General features: G+C 39.1%; 1 protein-coding gene across 21 annotated transcripts in view; it reads right to left on the bottom strand.

The window, feature by feature from the left end:
* The window catches only part of ICA1 (islet cell autoantigen 1), a 150,464-nt gene that overhangs the window by 103,942 nt on the left and 19,699 nt on the right, over positions 1 to 26,823 (bottom strand). For 8 of the 21 annotated variants that reach the window (XR_008656687.2, XR_008656686.2, XM_063637073.1 and 5 more), the window contains exons 2-6: positions 23,852 to 23,879; positions 20,534 to 20,699; positions 16,514 to 16,586; positions 9,219 to 9,342; positions 5,971 to 6,169 (exon numbers count right to left, since the gene is read on the bottom strand). Coding sequence is in view for 19 of the 21 variants with exons in the window: in XM_063637073.1 (XP_063493143.1) it covers positions 5,971 to 6,169; positions 9,219 to 9,342; positions 16,514 to 16,586; positions 20,534 to 20,699; positions 23,852 to 23,879 (590 nt within the window). In the remaining 2 variants the exon portion in view is untranslated. Of the gene's footprint in view, positions 1 to 5,970; positions 6,170 to 9,218; positions 9,343 to 16,513; positions 16,587 to 20,533; positions 20,700 to 23,851; positions 23,945 to 25,783; positions 25,855 to 26,823 lie in introns of all 21 variants that reach the window. The other 13 variants (XM_063637080.1, XM_063637076.1, XM_055272594.2 and 10 more) reach the window with 4 other exon arrangements.

The following is a 26,823-nucleotide window of genomic DNA, read 5'->3' as shown; positions in this document are numbered from 1 at the left end:
GCCAGGAGCTTGAGACCAGCCTGGCCAACATGGTAAAACCCCACCTCTACTAAAAATACAAAAATTAGCTGGGTGTGGTGGCCCGTGCCTGTAATTCCAGCTACGCAGGAAGCTGAGGCACAAGAAATGCTTGAACCTGGGAAGCGGAGGTTGCAGTAAGCTGAGATTACACCACTGCACTCCAGCCTGGGAGACAGAGCAAGACCCTGCTCTCAAAACAAACAAACAAAACAAAACAAAAAACTAAAAATGTTGCAGCTGGAAGAGGGCTCGGCGATCACCTTTAGTGGATGAGAAAATTGCAATAGGCCTATTAGACCTATCCAAGCAGTCACAGCTGGTGTCAGCAAGGGCTGGGACAGTGTGTAGCACCATCCTGACTCTGAGGTCACGCTCCTTCCTCCTCTCCATTTCCAGTCAGGAGCAGCAGCCAGCCAGCCACCAGCTCTGCGAGTTATCTGTTTCATGCGTGTTGTTTTAAATGGTCTTGGCTTCACCCTAAAGCTAATTTTTGCTATTTCCCAAGTTCCATGGGGAAAATCAATAAAGATAACATAAAACCCTGAAAGCCTCATCTCATCCAATTCAGAATTGGAAGCAAGGGTGTAATTGTTTGTTCCCTTCCAAGTTGTGCCACGTGAAAATGGCAGGCTTTTCCTTCGGCATTCACATACTCTAAAAAAGCAGCAACTCACGGGTGGGGTTTGGCAGCTCGAGTCAATCTACTTCAATCCACAAAAAACAGGCACCCCAGTTAAACAACCAAACCCAAACAAACAACAGGCACACACCAAAACCTACAAATGAAAATGGTGAGTTATGAAACAAATACATTTAAGAGAGCATTAGTTTTACAAAAGAAATTGTCCTCATAAAAGAACTCAATCCTGTGTATAGAATTCTAGAACTAGCAGAGGAAGAGAAGATAATGGAGTAAGCCCTCTACCCTACCTCCTTTATATATGAATTAAGCAAAGTCCTGAGAGATATTAGCGCTTAAACATTTAACACTGGTTCATTGTATGGATCCAAACTGGAAATGTTCCCCATTCACTCAACTCAACTCACGGGGTAGGGGGAGGTGTCCCAGCCCTACCTTAGACACTGAAGTAAAACAGAAGCTGATTTAATCCAGAGAGCTGAATGGCCCAGGCAGAAAGGAAAGGCCTTCATCCTACAGCCTGAGATGGTTGAGCAGTGACACTCTTGCATTACTTAGTGTCTCCAACTCTCATGGGACCTGCCCTCAATTGCTAAAAGAGCCTGACCTCTGACAAAAACCAATGATTTCAGCAGTAATTAATGATACTGTCAAATTAATTAACCCAAGTCTTTGTTCACAGGAAACCCATCCCCCATATCAGTACTGCTGTTTACCAGTCCTTGACCAAGTGCTATAGACCCAAACCTTCACAATCAGCACACCGGAACACCACTGACTGATGGCCCTAATAAGGTCCCACCTAGTAAGCCACCAACATTTGTTAATAAACCTTCTCACCACATATCCTTTGATAATATGATTAGTGCATGAACAGGTCTCCAAAACCTCACACTATTTTAAATAGATACACACCTGCAAATACCAGTGAGTATCACTCATTTCCTATAATACCTTTTAGCTATCCTTTTGAATTATGGTGATGAAACACTAGACAAATGCTGTAGGATTTCATTAGCCGTTTAATAAATGGCCCTCATTAAAACACTGGTTCGCTTGTCCTTGTCTATGAGGACTCAGACTCCTATAAATGCCCACATATACATTTCTCTACTATCTCTTTAGAGGATTCAGGACTATTTTCTTACACCTAACACAGCTTTTATCTCATTTAGAATAATTACCCTCCATCCCATTTCTGACTTTCAAGAAAAACAAGACACTTAATTGACCGCAGGAGGACTCTCTCAAGGGCATTCAGGCTGCAAAAGCTCTGCTGCAAGCTCACAACTTTAGCTGACGTAATCTGCTACAAGAAGCTGACTTCTATTTTTAAATCATACCCTTTTACTCTGCCTTCAAAGAGCACATATATCACACGTTGTAACTTTGCTCATAAAATACCTCGTGGTCTTGGGGTGAATCACGCTGTCAGGAGGAACTTCCAACTGCACACAGCCCAGCCCTGCCCCTTTAAATTCATCCACGTTTTCCTATTATGTATTTGGTCTTGAGAACAGCTATGTGCAGCCACACTCTCCAGGTATCTCGTCCCTCATGGTCATATTGACAAGGATCAGATGCCTGGCAGGGTCATTCTTGAAGGCTGGAATCATGCTTTCCCACCTCTTTGTATTTCCACCCCCTGACACAGACACTTAATAAATGCTCTTAATGTTGATGTTGAGAGCTCTGTCGTCAGGCCTCTGTGCTTCAAAGGGTGCCAGAAGGAAAACAGATTGCTTTGTTTAACTTCAAGTTTTTCATTCATCATTTCAGTCATGCTCACTGTGTGCTATTTAAAAGGTTTCTTGGCAATCTGAAGACACTATGAAAAAAGCCTTGGTTGGAGGTGAAAATACACTTGAACTTGCGATTTATTTATGCTTATTCTACTTATTTCTAAAGACAATGAAGAGCTCAGCAATTAAAGTGGTGCTCTACCACGGAATCTGGTAGAGGTCAGAACAGCCCATTTCTCTCTGGTCTACCTCCCCCTTCATTTCATGGTTACCTTATGTCTCATCCGAGTTTGTATAAAAGCCTCCCAGTAGTTCTCCCAGCCTCTAAGCTTAGGCCCTTGCAATCCCTTCTCCACCTAACAATCTAAGAACACAAACTTGATCATGCCTCCTGCCTTCCCTACACCCTCCCACTACTTCCACCCCTTGGAGCAGTGTCTTTTCTATTCCAGTCCTGTCTCCCTTTCTAGCCCCATGGTCAGGGCACCCCCATCTCCACACTCACCTCACCTTCTGTGCTCTGGTTCTAAGTGCGCTGCTCCTCTCCCCTAAAAGGCCTTTCAGTAAATTGCTTTCTCAGCCGGGAATGCTGCTCTGTTGCTTCTACTCCTTCTACCCAGCTCCTTCCTACCCGTCCTTCACATTTTGTTTAGTGCCACCTCCTCCAGGAAGCCCCTTCCAGGAGCTCCTGCAGCACCATGTGCCACCATAGACACTACTGTTCACCATGTGCCACCATAGACACTACTGTTCACCATGCTGTATTGTGTTTACTTGCTGTATCCCCAGATGACTGCACAAGATGGCAATGATCAATCTGCCTCCTTACTACTGTATTCCTCTGGATGCTGCCTGAACAGGGCCCAGCTTCAATATCATTTGTTGAATGGACAAATAAATGAATGAGTGGATACTAAGGAATCCAAATAGGGAGACCACATCCATGAGGTATGAATTAGAATTTTGTCTCCACCAGAAAGTGTGAACTCAAAAAAGAGAATTTATAGCAAAATACTACTTTAGCTCAGGATTCATCCTTTGAGACATGAAGACGGCAGCTGACCCTGAGGAGACTGAAACTCCCCCTCCCACGGTGACTCCTGAGGAGCCACTTGCAGCTGGATAGCTCTCCTAGATGACTCAGAAACACATTTAGGTAACACATTCCTGGGAGAGAAATGGAGACTGTTTAAAATGGAATCCTACTGGGACAAAACAGTAAAGCTTGCTCAAAGTTAAATGTCATGTTATAAACTCCAAGTGAAGAGAAAACTCCACAATTTAAATTCATTCTAAAGAGGGCAGCAAGCCTCACATTAATAATGCAACTTCTTACCTGCAAAACCACATATGTCAATTTCCAAAACATCATGAGGTCAGCTGCAAATGGTGGGAATGCCCTACAGGTTTGAGAAAACATGGGTGTGGCACTTCCAGCTCAGTGCCTGGAATCTTGTCATCTGTTATGTATGTGCTAATTTGGGGCCAAGTGCTGGACTGGCCCTGGGGTGATGGCTGTGAAGATCCCCAACATGGTTCTTGTCCTTGTGGACAGTCTGGCCTAATCAAATATACACTTGAAGATAGGCTTATTTAAAAATATTCTAAGTACACCATGTTTAGCTGTTAAATTGAATCCAGCACACATGGGATTGGGGAGTAAGGCTTCAGCAACTTCTGCATGGCAAAGATTTTTTTTAAAAAAACATGTTTTCCAAAATCAACAGACTGATGACACTAAGGAATGGGTAATGTTTCAACACTCAAACCAAATGACGAAGGACTTGGTTTTTATTTCGTCCTTACAGTTAGTAACCACCCCCACAAAACAAAACCAAAAAAAACAAAACACACAATTCCACATAAAATTCTTCTGCCTTCCAGAATAATCATATATTTATTTTTATTACCTGGCACACAGGAGGTGTTCAATAAATATTAATTGAGTGAATAAATCACAAGAGAGGAATTACTATGAAAGGCCTTTTTCAATTTTAGGTATTGTCTCTTAGAGAAGAAAATTATGTGTACTTTGAAGGATTCTGACTCTCATTTATCTCTCTGATCTTGGGCTAATTTCCTAACATGGGTATCATTTTCCTTGCTTATAAAATAAAATTGGTGTCTTGGTTATTGTGAGGATTAAAGGAGGCAATAGATATAAATGATAAGCACTCTGCCCTGCAGACAACTTTTTTCACCCTCTTCACTTCATTCTCCTCGACCCTCAAATAAAGCGCTAAAGACAAACCAAATTACTGGCCTGATTAGAAAGTTAGAAAACTTCAACAGTAGCCTGAGCTCACCAGCATCTAGCTAGCAATCCTTTAAAAATGTTATTTACGATTTTGGGGCTTTGATTTTTCTCTTCTATAAGATGAGCGAGTTTCACTAGAGGATCATGAGCAGCCTTTTCAGTCCCGATTTTCTATGATTCAGAAGCCTACCTTATGAAGAAGTCAGATGTTGCTGACACATGAAGAACATCTGTGATCAGAAATAAAATGGACCCTGATTTCTCTTCAGAGGGAAGGGTTCTAAATCACAAACCAAGATAAAACTTGACTTTAAAGAAATCAATCTATATCTAGGTCAAGAATTGGTGACCGTATTCTTAAGCACCAGAAGGTCCCTCCTTCCCTCCACCCCTACACAGCTAACCTCCAACGCAAGTGATGGTTCTATTTGTGGCTCTGCAATAATGTACATAACAAGAAATCTAGGGATTTTAAGCAATATCACAATTACAAATGGATCATTTGAAATGAGTAAGACAGTTGACACAATATTATGTCAAGCCTAACATTTGGCTGATTCTTTTTTCGTTCACACCCTGAAATATATCCAGGCGACCAAACAAAGAACTACCAAGATTGTACACAACAAAAATCTCGCTGCATTTTCATAAATATTCAGTGTAAGACTGCCACCTAGTGGTGGGATGTATTCTTGTATGACAAAATCAAACTGCTAAATTGACACAAGATAATTAAAAAACCAACAAGATTGTTCTTTACTGCTCACCAAATATTTCAGTGAACTTTAAGAGCACAGCCATCTCTTCAGCCACATATTTTCCTCAGAAAAATTTCTGAGGAATGTTGCATGAGTTAACCCTGCAACTAAACCCCACTGCTTCTGAACACATCACAAAACAAAGGAGCATTATTATTCTATTAATTTTAATATGCATTAGCGATTTTAAAAGATTTCCCCAGTAGTCTGTTCTAACCTCCCAGATTCATCTGATCTAATCTTGATTTTTAGTTATGCATGAAAAGGCATTTAAAAGTGACAACCTTACAAAAAGTGCACATTATAAGAAAATCTGACTTCAATTAAAAGCAGTTATGAAATCCCAGCAATTTCCAGCTGTCTCTTCTATCTTATCCTTTAGAGAATTATGTATCACATTAATTGGTATTCTGTCACATAAAAAGACACCAGCGATGATTAATTGCATCCTTGGTGCTTTTGAGTTAAGTCTTCTTCACCAGAGGGATTCAAATCACACCTCATTACCTTCCAGCAGGTATCCCTTCTGCTAACCCTCATAAAACCTCCTACCTTCCTGAACTTCTCCATTTGCTTGTAGAGGTCTGGATCAAGCTCCTGAGACACGTCCTTCATCCATAATAGTGCTCCTCTATATTCCGTCCTGCACTGTTCCATGCGGTTCACCGTCAGCCAAGTATCTGAGATGGCACGATGCCGAAAAGTCTCCACTTCTTGGTGAAATCGACACAAAGGATTTCGTAAGGCCAACCTAGACAAGAGGACAAGGCCACACTCTCAAAACTAAGCCAGTGAGCAATTTAAATCCTTGACATTCTGCCAATCTTAGACTCATGAGTCTAGAACAGTGCCTGGAATGTAGAAGATGCTCCATCAATATTTGCTGAATAATAATCGAAATGCATGTAGTTCCAACTGATTAGTCAGCCAGAGAAGATTGTCCACGTACCCATCCCTTAGTTTACTGCTACTACCTGGACCACTGGCAAGCACCTCCATCTGCGTTGTTGGGGGTGGTCCTGAGCCTGGGCTGAGTGCTCATTAGAAGCTGGGGCCAATCCCGTGTTCATGGAGGACGGCCAAGGCATGACCACTGTCCGTTTCTACATTTGGCCCTTTGAGGAGGGATGGGGTGTATGTGATTAGCATCTCTCTGACTAGGCCATTTTAGATCACTCTCCAAAGGCCCAGGCATCTGCTGCTCACTCCAATAGTCACAGAGGAATGAAATAAGAGCAGAAGCATTTTGAAATGGTATAGGAAGGGGGACCAGCACACTTACTGAGAGGCTGTCGTGTGTTAGCATTTTCAGATAGGTTACATGATTTAATCCTTGTTAAAAAAAAACTTGAGGATACTACACCAGAAATGAATGTGATGAAGTAGGTGTAAAATTATTATAATGTTGACTATAACATATGCCATTTACCCAGCCAAAAAACGTTTAAGGCATATTAAACTTTGGATAAAATACTTATCTTGGGGAAAAACACTGCTTCCTCCATCTCCCTACCCAAAAATGAGCAATATCAGATGAATTATACTCTTAAAATATACTCTTCTTCATGAAGTTTCAGGGCACAGGTGCCAAAAAATGAATATTTAAATTTCAATTTAAATGCAAACTTATTTAGCTAAAGGGAACAATGGTGTCAGTGAACTGAAGTCAGCTTTTGGAAATTCCATCAACGGCTGCAATGCCTTACATGTGTGTAGCATGGTAAGATTGCAAATGGTGCAACGAACTATTTAAGAAAAAATTTCCTTTTACTATTTCCCCTAGTTTTCTTCTTGTCTGTAAAGTATTGTTTTTAAATATTGAGTACTTGTATAAGAATAGCCTGCTCACATTGTCCTACCTAGATGTTGCAGATTATCCGCGAAGACATTGTTGTGCCATAAAGTAAGCTTGTTATTCCTGTTGGTTTAATATTCACCTTTCATCAAATAGAATATATGGTTGTAGCAATGACTACCAAATAAGTCTGTAAAACAAACACTGGTGTGAAGGTTTGTGTAACTGATGACTTCTATTTAAAGAGATCAAGAGTCCTCAGCTATCTCCCTAACTATTCTATTCATTTCTAGATTCTTTTTTTCTCTTCCTTTGCCCAAGAATTTAGTAATAATTATATGTTTAACATACGACAACTTACTCTATGAAATTTTTTTTAGGAATCAATTATTCTTGCAAGGTTGGAAAAGGTCCTATATGCACAGAAAGTATCTAGTAAGAGGTTAAAAGTAGATCACCTCTATTAGTAAAAATTTTAGTTGCTTTTTAATTTTCACTTTTTGGTTTGTCTCTGTTTTAAAATTTTTCTAGAATGAGTATGTATTTTTACATAGAAAAATTATAAATAATACTAAATGGTAAGATTTAAGATGATAAACAAATACCTTTCTTGGGAAATGTGTGGAGAACTACTAGAAATGGTTTCATTCAAGCATAAAAGTTGGCATTGCCCACAAAGTCAGGGTCCAAATGCCATCAGGAAGAACCAAAATGCCCAGGAGAAGACACCACTGAAAAACACAGTAGGTCTCTTTTTTTCTACTCCATCTTTCTTGGTTTTCATAGGAACAACCATGTACCATGCTGTTGGCCTGCTCTTGGCCCACACGGAGGGAAAGCATCAAAGAGACATTAACAGAAGAAAATGTTGGACAATTTGAGTAAGTGAAATTTCTATAGCTTGAATATTTGTGGGAACTACCTACATTCTGCCTACTATTAGTGGGTGACATTTTGGGGGTCTGTTAGTTACTGGGAGAGAAGGGAGTGAGGAGGAGTGTCACTTTTCTCAGGCGCAGAGAGTGACTGTGTGCAGGGGCTCCTGCTTATTTAACATTCACCATAAAAATGAGTCGCGGTTGTGTTAAAAAAAAAAAAATGCCACTCATCTACCACAATTTTCCCTGTACCAGAGCTTCTCAAACTTGAATTTACATCAAAATAACAGGGGGTCTAGTTAAAATGTGGATGTGGATCCTACATGTCTGGGGTAGGGCCTAGATTCTGCATTTTTTTTTTTTTTTTTTTGAGACGGAGTCTCGCTCTGTCGCCCAGGCTGGAGTGCAGTGGCACAATCTCGGCTCACTGCAAGCTCCGCCTCCTGGGTTCACGCCATTCTCCTGCCTCAGCCTCTCCGAGTAGCTGGGACTACAGGCGCCCGCCACCACCCCCGGCTAATTTTTTTGTATTTTTAGTAGAGACGGGGTTTCACCGTGGTCTCGATCTCCTGACCTCGTGATCCGCCCGCCTCGGCCTCCCAAAGTGCTGGGATTACAAGCGTGAGCCACCGCGCCCGGCCAGATTCTGCATTTCTAATACACTCCCAGGTTATGGGTCTGAGCAGTGTGGACCTGGGCATGAGAACAGCACCTCTCTGAAGTCAATTGGTCCACAGAGAGCAGAGAGGGAACCCTTCAACCTGGTCTCATTAGGCTCCTGCTTTAATCAGCTGCGGGAAGGGGACCAGACTGATTGCTACAAGCAACACTGAAGGTCAAACATAAGCCTAGGACAGCACTCATAGTGATTGACATATATAATGCCCCTATAGACCAAAAGAAAAATGAAAAAAAAATTTTTTTTAATTAACAGGGAGGAAAAAAAATCCTATGTGTTAATCTTAATTAGAGAGTTAAGTACAAACTGCCTAACTAGTGAGTACAGAGCAGCTCCTCAGCCTCCGGCAAAATCCTTCTAAAGAGCACTGTGAGATTCCCTTTCGTGAGTAGGTGGGTCCCAGTCTCCTCAGATCCCCCCAAATAGAGCCCCACTGAAGGCCACACACCTTTGCTGGGAAGAAAAGCAGAGGGCCTTTCCTGTCGCTTGCATCATCTTTCCTGCTCTGGTTTTATCTTGGAAGCCTTGGGATCGAAGAAATTTTCCCAGTTCGTTTTCTTCTTGAGACAAGACTGATGAAGAAAAGACCAAAAGGAGCCATGAACAATGAGCATTTTGATTACAAAGGGAACAAGAAAGACAAATCACAACGTCCTCTCTCTTCCAGAGGCGAAGACGAGATGAAATTAAATCCAAGTGGCAGGCTACAAGGTAAGCTCCCCCTACCCCCCATTTAACTTTCATGCTGTTCTTCCATTCACAATACGAGAGATCAAATTCACTTGAATACATCTGTCAGTGAGTTTGGTGCCCTGTAATCAGAACCAGAAAATGACCTCTGTACTGAAAAGCAAGCCCATAATGTGCGGCTTCGAGCTGAAATAAAGGAGTTGGGTTTGTCAAGTATGACTGTGGGAATCTTTTGTGGCTGCCTAGGATGCAGTGCTAGCTGCCTCCCATTATTCTCTCCTGCTGACTTTTGATCTCTGCTTTTTGAGTTACATTCTATTCCATTGTAAAGCAATTCAAATACCTCAGCCGTGACACAGGTTTTTGGTTGGAAGTGGGGGTAGGGACTGAGGGTGGGGAGGTCATCAGGTTGATGACAGTGGGTTTTAAAAATACAGAGCTGGAACCAAATCTGAATTGGTGATGCCTAATCTTGGCCTTATTTTTAAAGACAACCTCAGATGGTATTATTGGTGGGTAAGTGATTCGGTGCAAGCTTTCTGCAGGTTGATTTGGCAGTAAACATTTAAAAAATCATAGAATTGCATGCATCTTTGGACTCTGCACGTCTACTGTTAGGAGTACTTCCTAAGGAAGTAGCAAAATGGGCACAAAGATGTAAATGCAAAAACAATCATAGCATCATTATTTATAACAATAAAACACTCTCCTTATTCTAGGAACTAGTTTAATAAAATACAGCATACCCACACAATGGTACAGTGGGGGTCCTGAACACACACCAGCAGCCAAGCCACAGGCACCACAGTGACACTTAGCTTCCTAGGATGTGCTTTCCCCCTAAACACAGCATTTACTATCAACATACTTTGAACACTACTTTTATTTCCTATTCCTGTATTGATGTATTTACACACCATGTGTCTCTAAAACTGCTTTCTAAATGCTACTAGGATTCTTGTCAGTTTTCACAATCCAGTCACTTTTCTTTAAGAATGCACCCCCATTCCTGACATAATCTCACCAACAATAATTGTAGAACATTAGGCAGGAACCACAAATCCAAAGGTGAAGGCTAAACTCGATACTGCTACCTTATTAATTTGTGACTATAGTTTCACTCTAAACATTCCCTTGGGAAGGCCCAGTCAAGGAGAGGCTTTTAGAATCCATGTTTCCTGAGAGATAAATGATGAGCCTGCTTCTCTTCTGTCTCTCAAAAATCAAGTTCACAATCAAAGGCCTGCTCGCAGGTTCCTTTCTCTGTGAAGCAATTGATCCCTATTTCTCCGGACAGCAGTGCTCTCTGGGCACCTGACTGAGCACTCACCTTGTGTGACTGGGCATGTGTCTCTCTTTCCCAGGGGGCTCTAAGCTTTCCAAGACAGGGATCTCACCCAAACTTTGTATTCCCCAGGCTGAGCATAACGTCTTAAATTCATGGTGCTAATTAAATGCTTGTGAATTGAATTAACTACAATTTTGCCTTGTTATCCTCATACACTTTATTTCAGTTTAAATACTTGTTGCCTTTTAATACTCATGCCATGGTTCTATGTAGCTTTTTAAAATTCCTATAATTATAAGAAGCTTTTTTGTTTTTTAATACCTTCCATTCCTTCTCCTCCCCACTGACTAATATGTGCCTCACTCAATTCCACAATGAATCTTTCCCTATGGAGAGCAATTTCTCATTTTTGTTCTTAATAGCATGAGGCTACTGTCACCCTTTTTACCTTGAAGTCTCAAGTCACATACAAATGAATGCATTTAGCTTAAGGCTAGGAAGAAACCAATTCGTGGTACCTGAATGATTACATGGTTGGCAAAATGTACGCTTCCCTAAATAAACCTAAGTAGGCTGAAACATTTAAAAATAATTTTGGGTCATTTTAGGCACTTGGGGATTAACTTGGGGCAGCAAACAGGTTTCATTTTAGGTGCTGACTCTGATTACTTGGCAATACTTACTCAGAGGGCAGTGGAAAGAAGTGTGAGCTCCATCAGGATCAAGGTTAGATTATCTGAGAAGGGATGGTCATTCTTTAATTTTAAAAATTCAAATACTGAAATTAACTTACAGAAGTTCAAAATTCAGGTATAACATAGGTATCAGGTAATGCAAAAGGGCTGAGTGTGGTGGTTCACACCTGCAGTCCCAGCACTTTTGGGAGGTAGAGGCAGGAGGATTGCTTGATACTAGGAGTTCAAGACCAGCCTGTGCAACATAGCAAGAACCCCTGTCTCTATTATAAGAAGAAAGCAAAAATAAAAAAAGATAACTCAAAATGTCCTATTAATAAGGTTTCAATTATCTGGGACTTGAGAATTCAGAGACAAAACCATTTTTATATTTACTTGCTAATTAGGTTTCCAGATGTGCCCTTAAAAACAAGGCAACTATGGAACTATGAAATTAATTAGCTTGACAGCATTAACTCACTCAGCACAGATTTATGGATGATCCAACACATACGAGGCACAGTTCTTGCCACAGGAATACAGTGATGAAGAGGATAAAGGAGTTCCCCACACTTACAGAGCTTATATTCAAGCAGCAGGAGACAGAAAATAAAACATAATCACAAACACGAAACACAAAAAAGAAAAATACCAGGTAGCGCAATGAGAGATGGGGAGTAAGAGTGAGTGGTCCGCAGCTGCCTTAGACAAGGTAATCAGGGAAGGCGTTTCTGAGCAGCTGATCATTAGGCTGAGTTCTGAATGACAATAGTCTTGGGACTATGAGAGCAGGGACCTTCCAGGCAGCAGAACATCCAGTGCAAAAGGCCTCGGGAGTTTGGTGGACAAGGGAAAAGGTGGCTGAAGAGGTGAACTGGGGCCAGATCATGTCCTATGTATAAGAATGGGAGTCGGATTCCATTTTATGTATTATTGGAGGCTTTTAAAAGTAGGGGAGCAATGTGATCCAATTTACATGTATTAAACTTTCACTTTGAAATAACGATAGACTTACAGAAAAATTACAAACAGTATACAGAGTTCCTGTATACCTTTCCCTAACATCCCCTAGTACTTACTTTTTCCTAGCATCCCCTTATATTTACGTTTTACATAATCATGGTACAATAATCAACATTAGGAAATTAACACTGGTATAATACTATCAACTAACCTACAGCCCTTATTTGAATTTTACCAGTTTTTCCACTGACATTCTTCTTCTGTTACAGGATCCAATCTAGGGTCTCCCCTGGCACCAAAATATTGAGTTTCCTTAGTCTCCTTAAGTCTGTGACCATTCCTTAGTCTTTATCTTTCATGACTTTGACAGATTTTAAGAGTACTGGTCAGATATTTTGTAGAATGTGCCTCAGTTTGGGTTTGTCTGATTTCTCAGAATTAGACTGTGGTTACAGATATTTGGGAAGGATACACAATGGTGAAGTGTCTTTCTTAGTGCACAGCATCAGAGGTTACATGACATCAGTGTTCCTCATCACTCGTGATGTCAAGCTCAACCACTTGGTTAAGGAGGTATCTGCTGGGTTTCTTCACTGCAAAGTTAAGAATGTTTTTTTTTTCCTTTTGTAATCATTAAAAATCTTGGGGGGAATACATGAGATGATGCAAATGTCCATTTTCTCCTCAAACTTTCACTCACTAATTCTAACATTCTTCAGTGAATCTCACCTGTCACAATTCTCACTGTGGTGTTTGCCTAATGGTGATTTTGTAGTTCCCTCATTCTATTAATTAACTGAAATTATTTTATGAGAAAAAGCTGTCCTTTCTCCACCATTTATCTCTCTCTCTTCATAAAGATTTAAGGGAAATTAATTTTACTCTATTGGTTATAATTCAATACTGTCATTATTTAGTTTGTTGCTCAAATTGTGCCAGCTTTGATCACAGGTTTGCTCCTGTGTCCTTTCAACATATCCTTTTTCAAGCACTTCCTTATGTTCTAGTGCTACAAATAATACAGATGCATCTTGAATTTTCCCTGCCCCAATCCTAGAATCAACCACTTCTCCAAGGAGCATTTCTTTTACTGGGGAAAGGTATTTAGAAAGCAAGATCTGGGTGCCAGATGTACTCACTGCTATGGGGTGTTAGTGCTTCTAGGTCATGTCAGCTCACAGAAGCAGGAAATATATGAATGTACACTAACCCATGCATACACCCTCATCTGCATTTATTTCTGTATGTATCTATCTGTATAGATATTAAAAAAATGGCTTCATAGTGGCACCTTTGATGCCAGTGCAACACCACAGTGTTCCTTCTAGCTTCTCCTTTTCTTTATCTGTAACTTCTTTCTAACGTAGAAAGTGAGAAATCTGGCTCTCATCATCTACAATATCTTATCTATTCAACTTCAATATTTGCATAATGTAGTTTCAGCATTGCTAACCCATATTCCTATAAGAAACAAATTTACCAATGAGAGTACGGCTTCCATGTGTAATTCTTTTTGTGTTTAGCCTCAGTATCTAGTTAAAAATAATTATATTCCAAAACTACTGAGGTTAGTTCTTTTTTTACTCGATTCTGATCACTGTGACAATGTTATTCATTTATAATGCAATCAGGTTCATTTGTTACTGTTTGTATTCCATTTTAGATTTTCCCACATCTGCCTGGGTTTAAGTATTTTTTGAGTCTATGAAATGTTACTATGGTTTTATGAATCAGAGCTATGGGAAGGTATCTCATAGCTCCCTCTTCACCTTTGCTCCTCCTCTCCAACCCTTCCCCCATCCTCATCCACCACTGGTATCCAGTCTCTTTCGTTTCTGGTTTATCCTTCCTAAATTTCCTTTGCACAATGAGCAGGCCTGCTCTCTAGATATAGATATAGATATAGATGGTAAAATGTGATGTAATATAGAAAAATGGTAATACACACACTCTATGTATATTACCTTTTTTTACATTTATATTTTATATCACCTTCTTGCTTGCATGAAGGATAGCATACTATAGATAACGCTTTTATGTTTTGCTTCTTTCACTTAAAAGCATATCCTCAAAATCACTCCATATTAGTTCACAGATTTTCCTCATTTTTGTTTCTTTGACAGCTACATAGCAACATCCTCAAATTAACCACACTATTTTTAGTCTTCTATCAAAGTTGGGATCTCTTTCAAGTCCACGCAGGGCAGAACTCCTCCTTCCTGTCTCTACTGAGATGGCATGGCTCATATGAGCTTAGCAGGTAGACATAAAAGGGCTTACCCACCATCCACAGCCAGCTCTGCTGGCACAACCAGGTGACTACTTCAAGGGTGGGGACATTATTCTAACCCTTTATATTACAAGATAATTATGAGCCTTGATGGTGTTCAGTTATAATTCTATTAACTAATCTGAGGCGGTTTGGGGGAAGTTTTTCCTCTATATTCTTTTAGAAACTAATATAGGTGGAAAGCATAATTTCTGTTTAGAGAATCACTGTTTACAGGAAATATGCAAGCATCCTTCTTTTCTTCCCTTGTTACAATATATATTGTTTAATGAAAAGTGGACACACCAACTTCATGTGACTTACTTAAAAAAATAAAGTTACAATTTTCTAAATTATTTTGTTTTCTACCATAAAAATGAAAATGATTCATTTCATGGTGAGTACTAGGGGGATGGTGGGTATAGTAAGAAGGAGTTTGACCAATAGTTTCCAGAATACAAGGTTTAAGCCAAGGAAGAATCTGATCAGGTTTAAAAGTGTACTTTGATTGACAGCAGTGCAGACAATAGGCTAGAGAAAGCAGAGGTGGAGGCAAGATCACTGAGGAAAAATGGTTAGTAAACCAAGTGAGAGACTAATGGTGGTGGCCTGAACCAAGGTAGTGGCAGAGAAGACGGAGAGAGGAAGGAGAATCTGCGAGCTATTTAGGAGGCAAAACACCAGCATTTGAGACTGACTGGATGTGGGGATGATAAATGGGGGAGCGGCGGTCATGTGTCTTAATTTCCTCACAGATCAAGACCTGGAGGTGGAACCCTGGAGAAGTCTTACCTCAAACACTTAGGAAATATTAACATAGATAATTTATAAAATACTGCCTCTACATATAATGATTTTGGACTTTCCTGAAGTAGTTGTCTTTTTTTTTCTAAGAGATAGTCACCTTCTGTCGCTCAGGCTGGAGCACAATGGCTCGTTATGTCACTGTGATCCTCCTGTCTCAGCCTCCTGAGCAGCTGGGACTGCACATGCACGGTACCCAGATAATTTTTAGGTATTTCTTTTTTATAGAGATGGGGGTCTCACTTTGTTGCCCAGGCTGGTCTCAAACTCCTGGCTTCAAGTGATCCTCCTGCCTTGGCCTCCTAAAATGCTGGGATTACAGATGTCAGACAATGCACCCAGCCTACCAAAATGATTGTCTTAATAAAATATTACTGATGTAGAAAAATGACCAATTATTAATTTGTGATTACTGAAAAGGGGTTTGGCAGCAGTCAGCAACAGAAAGACTTCCCATAGTCTAGTCTCAAAAATATAGAAATTATATTATTAAAATGACCTACAAATGGAACCTTAAAAATGTACTAACACATAATTGATATTTAGTATTTCAGAGATAACTTTGTTGTTAATGCTTTTAAGACAGTGTGACTATATGAAAATATCGTTCTGTAGGAACCTAATATCCAATGCAAAAAACATTCATGAAGAAATGTTGTCAACAAAATGTCATCAACAAATTAACTGTATGTGCCTTCTGTCTGTTATCTTAAAAGGAACAAAACTGGATATCAGAGAGTGAAGATAATCACATAAAAAAACCTGAAGGTAAAAAGCCCGAGATACAAACTGAGAAACTCTTTTATAATTGGGAAAATAAATGGCATGTCCATATCCATGGGAGATCCAAACAGAATTCTCCTAATATGATACTTGCTTTGAAAGATAAATAAGCTATGTATATTATTGGTAAAATTATTAGAGATTCTCCTCCCAGCGCCTAAAGACACAGACAAATACTCTTAGTTTCCTAAGCATGTGAAATGATGTATCAAGACAAAATACCCTGCTATTTCTTACTATTTGATCACTATTCATACTGATGTCATACTTACAACATATCCTCTTTTGATAGAGTACAATCGCTTTCGATAAGTCCAGACAGGTTCTCTGAATTGAATGAAACAGCTGTAATAAAAATACAAACAAAATGCAAAATAAAACAGACAGTGGTGAGATAAAAAATAATTACATTGAACACAACCAGAGTGTTCAATTTGCCAAAAACAAGACCACATGTCTAAGTATGCTTAGTGTTATGTGGTGCACTATACAGAAACTGTGACCAAAGCCTTTAAATATCTCCTATTATTCTATATTTATTGGAATTCATCATCTCTGTGGCCTAAATTAAGATCTGCAGAACAGTTATTTCTTCCAGTCTACTGAAATAATAGCTGAAAAACAAAAAACAGAAATCCTAAGTGAACGGCCCAGTTAGAGGACTTGGTAAACCAGAGACCCAATATTCATTCATAATCAAATTTATTCCTTTCACCACTTGCTGTGTTTTTTTTTTAATGGGGGATCTGTCAATTAAGCATATTTAAAAGATGACGTTAACTTATTTTGTGATCCTAATGTATTTTATGGCATGCTTAAACAACTGGATAAAGCAAACAAAATCAATCAGCTGGATGTCCTGTCTATTTAGAAAACATCTGATAAAATGATGTTGGGCAAGCAGTCCCCATCACTCCTTATTTTCCCAACAATTTCATAAAACATACAGAGAGAAAATATAATGCCATGCTGTGGCCATACTAGAGGAAACTGGGGGAAAGGCAGATGGGGCTGTGCTGAGAAGAATCTAACTTGATTTCAATGCATGGTGGTTCCAGCCTTTGTTTCAGAAACTGAGAGCTCAAGAAAAGACAGAACAGACTTCACACTTTCTCCACCCTTTGCCCACTAACTTAGGGACCAGATATAGTATCAACGAGAAAACCTGGCAGATAAACATCCTGCGTCTGTAGAGCCACTCAGTAAGGCAGGGCAAGGTCTTCCCTCTTTCTCTCTTCTAGTTCACTGGCCACAGTGGTGCAGAAATTATATACTAGTACCATAAAGCACTTCTACATTTGAGTGAACACAGATGATCTGTTTCATTATAAATATGACTAAATTAATAAAAACAGATGCATGCATATATACTTAAAAGATTAAAACATTTCTAGGAATGCTTAATATAAAACTTGGTTATAAGGAATATAAATTTGCTAATTCTCATTTCAGTAAATTGCATCTTCCACCTGTTTAGTAGAGCGCCATAAAACAAAACAGAAAATCAGCAATCTGAATCTGTCCCTTAGCAAGTGTTTTATATCAGTATTCTGCATCAAAACCCACTAACACATAATATTTCCTGAATATAGGAGCAAGGACGTTCGAAAAGTATGTTTAGGAGTTGTTCTGTTGTTACTGTTCACTTTTTAAAAATTGAGGTATAAATTAAAAGCACTAAAGTGCACAGCTCTGGAGTGTTCAGTTCTGTGAGTTATGACAATTATATATACTAACATAATCATGCCCAAGGCAAGATAAGAAACATTTCCATCATTTAATCCGTCCACTCTGCTGTGGCAGAGTGACTCTGGCAAGAAGACTTCTGTCAGCAGAGATTACTTTTGTCTGTTACTGTACTAAAGAGCTGTTTTTCAGAAAAGGATTTCATTAGCAAGCAATGTGGACAAATATTAAAACTCAGCGCAACATTTTTATATTAACTTTCCAACAGATTGCAATAGAATCTGACCATTATTATAGCTTGGCACACAAGTTTTCTGTACCAGAAGAATAAAACTTCTTGGTTTATAAGTTAGCCTTCTATGGATAACTCAAGGTATGAACACATCAAAGAGGTTTTCACATCATTTTCGTATATTTCATGGATGGACTCCATCCTTTCTGTAAACATCAACATCAGTATTAACATTTCTGCAACAGAAACCTCTATCATGTGCTAAATTATTTGTCACAGCTAAGTACTCTGGATGCTACATACCTAGGACAGCAGCTATTTTGATTAAGGTACATTTGGTTCAGCCAAACTACTGCTGCAAGAGCCTACATATAATGTTTAATATATTTTTAATTAACATATTAAATTGCCTTTTGAATAATGCATGTATTTACTAGGTTCTTAAGAAAAGAAAACTATGAGATATAAAAAGCATATATGCTTATAATAATTTACACTGTACTTAGAATATAAAAATCAAAACAGATGCTTCCTGGTTCTACTTTCCTCCATTGCAGAAATCTCCATTAGAACATCCTTGTCAAACCCAGTTTCTATTTCAAAATTTCCAATTGCAAAAGGAAAGGGCTGAGAATTGACATTAATTGCACTAACACATAACCTTATTCAGTTAGTACTTACTGAATGTGTATTCTGTGTGTGGCTGGGGATACGTCGTGAATAGGCTAACATGGAATTTGATCTCATAGTGGAGGGAAGGTGGGCAAACAGATGAACACCCAAGATAATTCAATGAGAGATGAGTACTATGAATAAAATAAAACATGGTCACGTGTTAGACAGTGAGCAGGGGTGAGGTAGGTGGGGAGCAGGGGTGGACAGCCAGTGACTTGAAACAGCGTGACCTTTAGGCTGAAACCTGAATTATGAGAAGGGAAGATGTGGGGAGATAGTGTCCAGGTGGAAGCCAGCAAATGCTCTGTTGGGTGTGAACTTGGCTGGTTGTGGACTGAGAACTGAGACAATGCCATCATGGCTGGATCGTGGTGAGGGCAAAGTAAGCATGTGGGAGAGAGGAAATGCAGGATGGGGAGGCAGGGCCAGTGGGTCAGGAGCCTTGCTATGTACTAGAGATACCATATGGAACACAGTCTAAATGGTTCCTGGGACATAAAACACACTCATAAACATTAATTACTAATAAACATTAGTTATGTTTATAAACATGTTAGTGTAATATTCATAAACACTAATAAACCTTAGCCATCACTCTGTTACCTACTTTAATCTTGATAATAGCTGTAATAAGTAGGTACTAATATCTCTATTTCATACATTAAGGAAACGAGGATATAAGAAATTGGATATAGTTCTCCTAAAGTTACAGCAGATAGTAGGTAGAATAGTAGCTCAGATCCATCTCACAGGATAGTCCTAACCTCAAAGGCAGCCCAGTTCTCAAGGGACAGCCTTAACATTACAAAGTTCTTCCTGGGTCTAGTCTACCCTCACATGCTTAGAATGAATCTCATCCCTTTTCACATGACAGAGCTTCCCAAGTAATTGACAACTAACATTTCCCCTTAACCCTCTCTGAGGTAGAATAACTATGGTTTCCACCATCCTGGACACTCTTCTTGGAAAGCTTTTTGAAATCTTGGGCTTTTTTAGTCCCATTAAATGTTCAGTTCATTAACCTTTGTGTATATATTAAAATTTGAGTTCATTTTGAATCCTTATCAGACCATCTAAGATATTATTCCTTTCAGTGCCCTGTTATTTATAGGAATGATAGGTATGCTTTCAAAATTTTAATCTAAACTATTGGCAGAAATGTCCAGCAAGACAGGGAGTTAGTTAGTGGGCTTTCTTATATTAATATGCTAGATCAACCATATCTAAATCCAGCTTACTATACTGTTAACTAGTCTAACTAAATATCTCCTTATTCATTTCAGAATTTCCCAGGGTCCAATACAAAACTTATTAGACTCTACTTTCCACGACATTTTACCTGAGTTCTTTTTTTAAAAAAAATTAACATTTGCCAGATTCTAGTGTTCTAAATCTGACTCCTCAACTATGACTAGCAGCAGCTCTTTGATTGCATTCCTTTTCCCAACAAACAGTTATTGAGAATTTACCACAGGCAATGCATTGCAACTATGTTCTTGAAATACAAAGCAACTGAAGCATGGTGGTTATGTGAGAATTTGTAGGTTTTAATAAATATGCTAGGATTGAGTTTACCTAATCCTAGATTTTTCTCATTTTCAAATACAAAGCACAATTAGCTTTGCCTCGGTGAGTATACTCTAGGACCTTGATCCTAGCAAGGCGGCTGTGTTGGGGCTGACAGCAATAAAGAGCTCACCTCTAGCTTGGCATCCAGGTCTGCGTCAGAGGCAACAACATGTTCATCTTCCTTCTTCCCTGTGGCTTTAATAAAGGCCTGCTTCGTCTCCCAATACTTCTGTTGCATCTTGTTTACAACTGACTTATCTTGAGCATATCGATCCTGTAAGTCCCAGGGATAACTGCTAAAAACATTTAAGGAACTATTTTATTCACAACTTTCATAAAGATTAAGATATTTTAGTGTGAAATGATTTCTTTAAACATGACTTTTCAATATGCATTTACATTTACAACATTGATAAACGTATGAGCACTTTCTTATATGGGTGTTACACCAAGAAAGTTAATCAACTCTTTCTGACTCAAAAACCTTAAAAGTCAGAGTGGAGAAATTTAGAATCTTGTGCAGGAAATAAAGAAACTAACCCTTGAAAAGAATGTAGATATAACACATTGGGCACACCCTTTTTAGAGGTGGAGACAGTGAGGTCAAGCCAGGCAGGGTGACTGGCCCAAGTCACCTTAGTGAGTCAGAGATAAAGCCAGACACCAACACACTCTCTCCACTCTAACACTACAGCCAACACTGAGGTGATGGCAGGAAAGCAGAGATAAGAGGCTGAAGAACAGCATGCCTAAGATCTGTTACACAGAAATCTAAAATAGTCAAACTCACAGAAGCAGAGAGTAGAATGGCAGTTACGAGTGGCGAGAAGGTAGGAAGAAATGAGAAATTACTATTCAAGGGGCATAAGGTTTCAGATATGCAAGATGAATAAGTTCTAGAGATCTGCTGTGCGACATGGTGCCTATTGTTGGGTTTTTTTGTTTGTTTGTTTGTTTGTTTGTTTTTTTGAGGCGGAGTTTCACTCTTGTTGCCCAGGCTGGAGTGCAGTGGCGTGATCTTGGCTCACTGCAACCTCTGCCTTCCAGGTTCAAGAGATTCTCCTGCCTCAGCCTCCTGAGTAGCTGGGATTACAGGCACATGCCACCACATCCAGCTACTTTTTGTATGTTTTTAGTAGAGATAGGGTTTCACTATGTTGGCCAGGCTGGTCTCTAACTCCTGACCTCAGATGATCTACCCTCGTCAGCCTGCCAAACTGCTGGGATTACAGACATGAGCCACCGCGCCCAGCCCCATGGTGCCTATTGTTAACAATATTGTATTGTGCACCTAAAATTTAAGAGGGTTGACTTCATGTTAACTGTTCTTACCACAATAAAATAAAAATAAAATAAATTTAAAATTGGTTGCAGGCTTCTGATGTTCAAAACTTTAAACTCTTCAATATAAATGCTTAAAATATAGATGAAAAGCCATTTTTCAGGAGGATCACAGTGAAGAGCACATCAAAAAGTATGCGGAGAAAAAATTAGAAACTGGCCGGGCGTGGTGGCTCATGCCTTTAATTTTAGCACTTTGGGAGGCCCAGGCAGGAGGATTGCTTGAGGCCAGGAGTTTGAGACCAGCTTGGGCAACATAGTAAAACCCCATCTCTACAAAAAATTAGCCAGGTGTGGTGGCACAGGCCTATGACACAAAGCTACTCAGCAGACTGAAGTGGGTGGATTGTTCAAGCCCAGGAGTTTGAGGCTGCAGGGAGCCATGATCATACCACTGCATTTCAGCCTGGGATACAGGGTGAGACCCTGTCCCTCAAAAAAGAAAAAAGAGAAAAGAAACAAAAGTAATTGAAAATGAAATGGAATTGTGTAAAAGTGATTGGAGTACCTCAGATATGGCTGGAAAGTTTGCTGAGGGAGTTCCATCCCTCCCCTTGCTTCGTCCACATCCTCTTTGACCTAGAGTCCCTGCCCCAAAGGCTCCCCTGACCCCCCAGGCAACTCTCCTCTGTGGAGATGTACCTTCCTCTACCCCATGCCATCACCACCCAAAATGTGCCAGGCTTGTGCTGAAACGTGAGTTTGTTTATATGACTATACCAAAATACCAGTATCTCAAAACCTACTTTCCTTCATTTACGATTTCATTAAATTTACAATTTTCAGTTTACACATTTATTCTTAAAAAGTCAGAAGGCATTTCTGATGACTTCCTTAACAATGGTTATCTTTGGAGAGAGAAATAGGATTATGGGAGACTTTTATGGTCTACTTTGTATCTTTCTGCATTATTTAAAAGTCATATTATGAGCTCATATCAGAGAAAATAAGATAAAATATGTATAACACTTATGTAAAAAATAATCACTCTACAGAATACGCACATTAAAAGGTTGGAAGGATACACTCCAAAGATTGATTATTTCAGGGGAATGGGATTCTCAGAGTGGGACATAGAATGTACTTCTTTGGCCGGGCGCAGTGGCTCATGCCTGTAATCCCAGCACTTTGGGAGGCTGAGGTGGGCAGATCACGAGGTCAAGAGATCGAGACCATCCTGGCCAACATGGTGAAACCCTGTTTCTACTAAAAATACAAAAATTAGCCAGGCATGGTGGCATACACCTGTAATCCCAGCTACTCTGGAGGCTAAAGCGGGAGAATTGCTTGAACCTGGGAGGCGGAGGTTGAAGTGAGCCATGATTGCACCACTGCACTCCAGCTGGGGTGACAGAGTGAAACTCCATCTCAAAAAAAAAAAAAAAGTGTATTTATTATAATTGTGCATTTGAAAAATATATAACACATTTTTTTCATGATACAAATTAAAGAAAATAAAAGTTCACAAAGATCTGCTTGCTTGGTGGGTCATGGGTTCAAAAGAATTTGGAAACACTGCTTGAAGAGCTCTGGACCTTATAAGAGGTTTAACATGCTGCTTAGATATGTTATAGGCACATAAATATCAGTGCTAACATTGCCAAATGGTTACCACATCTACTTTATTCAGCATCATTTACTTTTGACAATGATTGGCTCCTGAATGTTCAGGAAGGTTGAAGTCATGACTATAAATTAATTGAGTAGTGTGTGGTTGTAGAATCATTCTTTATTTTATAGCTACCCTAACATAAAATTCCCTTGTAACTCTAATGTTAGAAGTTATAAATAAGATAGTAATAAAAATGCATCAACTCATTACATTAGACAAAATGGTGGTAAGAAAAACTATCATTAGATTCCCAAGAGAAAAGTTACACATAAATGAATTTCTTAGAGAATGCACATTAGATAAGAACTTATAATATTTTTGTTACTTGGTTTTCACACCATATTTAACAGAGATATTGAATTTGGCTCAGCATTGGTGAGGGCTAACATACTTACTGCCAATGTATCTCCTGTTTTTCCATTCAATAGATGTTTATTGAGCATATGCTATATGCTTTCTACTTTCCCAATTTAGAAAAGATGACAAATTACTTACCATTTGTGTCCTGACATGTTTTCTTCTTCTATTGTTGATGATTTGGGGAGAAGGGGCAGGAAAAAAGCATGAGAGGATAAGTTATATTATAACCTGAAATAAAACAAATATGTTTAACAGTTACACACTATATTATAGTCACATATTAATGTGACACACATAAAAGGCTTCAATCTAAGCCATTTCTAGCTGTATTTTATGGTCTAACACTATTACACAGTAATGCTGCACACTGGTGATGACAACAATATAGCTAAGTAACACTGGAAGAAATATCCCAAATAAAGTTTAAAAAGTGAACAGGCAGGTTGAATGAAAAAGCAGGTTGCAGAAGACTACATAAAATATAATACCATTTATATAAAGCTTAAAAATATGTAAAACAATACTATATGTTGTTGAGGTATATAATATTATATGGTGAAGGTATAAAGAATCGCTTAGGAATGATGAACACTAACTTCCAGACAGCAGACCATGGCAGGAGATGGTGTGGGATGTGATTTGAGAGAGATATACAGCAGCTTCAAGTGCACACATAATGTTCTCTTTGTTAAGCTAGATGGTGAGTATATTGCATCTGTATGCCTCCTTATAGATTTGAAATATTTTATAATCAACGTTTTTAAAGAAACAAACCAGCACATTGCAAAAACAAAAACAAAAATAGAACAAAACTTTTAAAACCCCAAATAAAAACCAAAAAAGAGTTGATATGCTTGAATAAGATAGCAAGAAGGGTACAAAGGAGGAAAATATGTATCTACCAGCCTAGCCTTGTATATTTATCTTGTTAGTAAATACTGGAGTCAATGTCTCTGCCCTTACTCCATTTGCTCCACTCATGGAAGCTAGCCCACCCCAGGGGCAGGGCCCACCAGCCCAGCCACATTAGCCCACTTGCCTAGCAGTTACTGGAAAGAACAGAAAGCTCACTACTCAAAGGAATGGTCACTGGCCAGAGACAAAACCTCTGGCTGCCAGAGTGAGTGCTCACAGCATATGAATGCCCAGACTGCTTCACAAAATCAATCCAATCATTCTCCTTTGGTCTCAGAAAGGATCCTGGCAACCAGTACTCCTAAAATGATTAAAGATTTCCTAGGCTATTTAAAAACATTTCAAGGGAACAAAATCAAGGTGTACAAATCCCACTCTTCAGGTATGCGGACAAGGGAGAGGAAGAAGAGAATTTTCAGAGTGTCAGATGCCTCTGAAATGACAGCATCCTGTAGTGAACATCTCTCTTCCTTGTGGAGAGCATCCAAGTATCTGGACAAGCTGCTATTGGGAATGACATTCAGGGTAAGTAAGTAAGCTCTGCCCTCCACTCAGTGCATCAGGGAGAGGCTACCGACACCCAGTCCTCTCACCACCCACACAGCTTCACTGTAAGTACACATTTGCTTCAGTTAGCTTGAAATTTCCAAAAAAATGTTTCATAAAAAGAGAGTGTTCACAGGAAATGGAATTATCATATTCTTCTCTTGAGTTTAACGTCACCTTGAACTATCAGGATAGTTGGTACTTTTTGATTAATATTTTTGTTATGGTAAAAAAGTTTATTCTTTTAACAATTTAAAAGTTTACAGTATAGCAGTGCCAACAACATACACATTGTTGTAAAACAGATCTCTGGAACTTTTTCATCTTGCATGATGGAAGTTCTACACCCATTGAACAACTCCCCATTTTCCCCTCCCGCAGCCCCCAGCAACCACTATTCTAGTTTCTGATTCCATGAATTTGACTACTTTAGATACCTCCTAAAAATGCAAACACTCAGTATTTGTGTTCTTGTGATTGGCTTATTTCACTTAGCATAATGCATTCAAGGTTCATCTGTGTTGTAGTATATGACAGGACTTCCTTTTTAAGGCTGAATAATATTGCATTGTACATATGCAATGTTGAAGACACACACATACATACCATTTTCTTTAACCATTCATGTGTCAATGGATATTTAGGTTGCTTTCACATCTTGGCTATTGGGAATAATGCTGCAATAAACACAGTGTACAGTTAAGTTCTCACTCAAAGTCATTGACAGGTTCTTGGAAGCTGCAACTATAGGCAAAATGATATACACCAGGTCCTGGATAACACTGTTTCATAATAATGTTGATAAGAAAAAAATGGTTTATGTCATTTTGCCTAAAGGTGCAGTTTCCAAGAACTTATCAATGACATTAAGTGAGGTCTTAATGTATCTCTCTGAGATCCTGTATTCAATTCTTTTGCACAAATACTCAGAATTTGGACCACTGGATTATACAGTTCTCTACCTAATTTTTTGAGGAACTTGCATATTGTTTTCCACAGCAGCTGCACCATTTCAAGCCCACTGACAGTAGGCAAGGGTTCCACTTTCTCCACATCCTTGTTAATGCTTGTTTCCATTTTTAAAAATAATAGCCATCCTAAGCATTGTGAGGTGCTATCTCATGGTTTTGGTTTACAGTTCTCTGATTAGTGATGTTGTGCATCTTTTCAAATTTTTTTGCCATTTGTATATTTTCTTTGGAGAAATGTCTATGCAGGTCTTTTGCTCATTTTTAAATTGGGTCATTTTGTTATTGAGTTGCAGGAGTTCTCTATATATTCCAGATATTGATCCCTTATCCAATATATGGTTTGTAAATATTTTCTCATATTCTGTAGGTTAGCTTTTCACTCTGTTGACTATTTCCTTTACTATGACTTTTTAATTAATTTTTGCTTATTAAAATGCCTTTTAATTTAAATCCTTCATAGTGTAAGTTCTTATAGTATAATATGTGTTATTTATAGTTACAGTTAACAAAAATTGCTGAGCAAATTGCCCCTTCTACCTAGATTTCCAGGCTATTCCCAGATTATGATACCATATGGCAGTGTTCCTCAAGGTATTGTTTACCAGCCATTTGCATTGAAATCTTCCGGGGGTACTAATATACAGAATCCTAGACCCCACTCCTTTCCTAGTGAAA

The sequence above is a fragment of the Symphalangus syndactylus genome, chromosome 3 (assembly GCF_028878055.3).
Source record: "Symphalangus syndactylus isolate Jambi chromosome 3, NHGRI_mSymSyn1-v2.1_pri, whole genome shotgun sequence".
Lineage (NCBI taxonomy): Eukaryota > Metazoa > Chordata > Mammalia > Primates > Hylobatidae > Symphalangus > Symphalangus syndactylus.
This window is presented reverse-complemented; position numbering and strand designations above follow the sequence as displayed.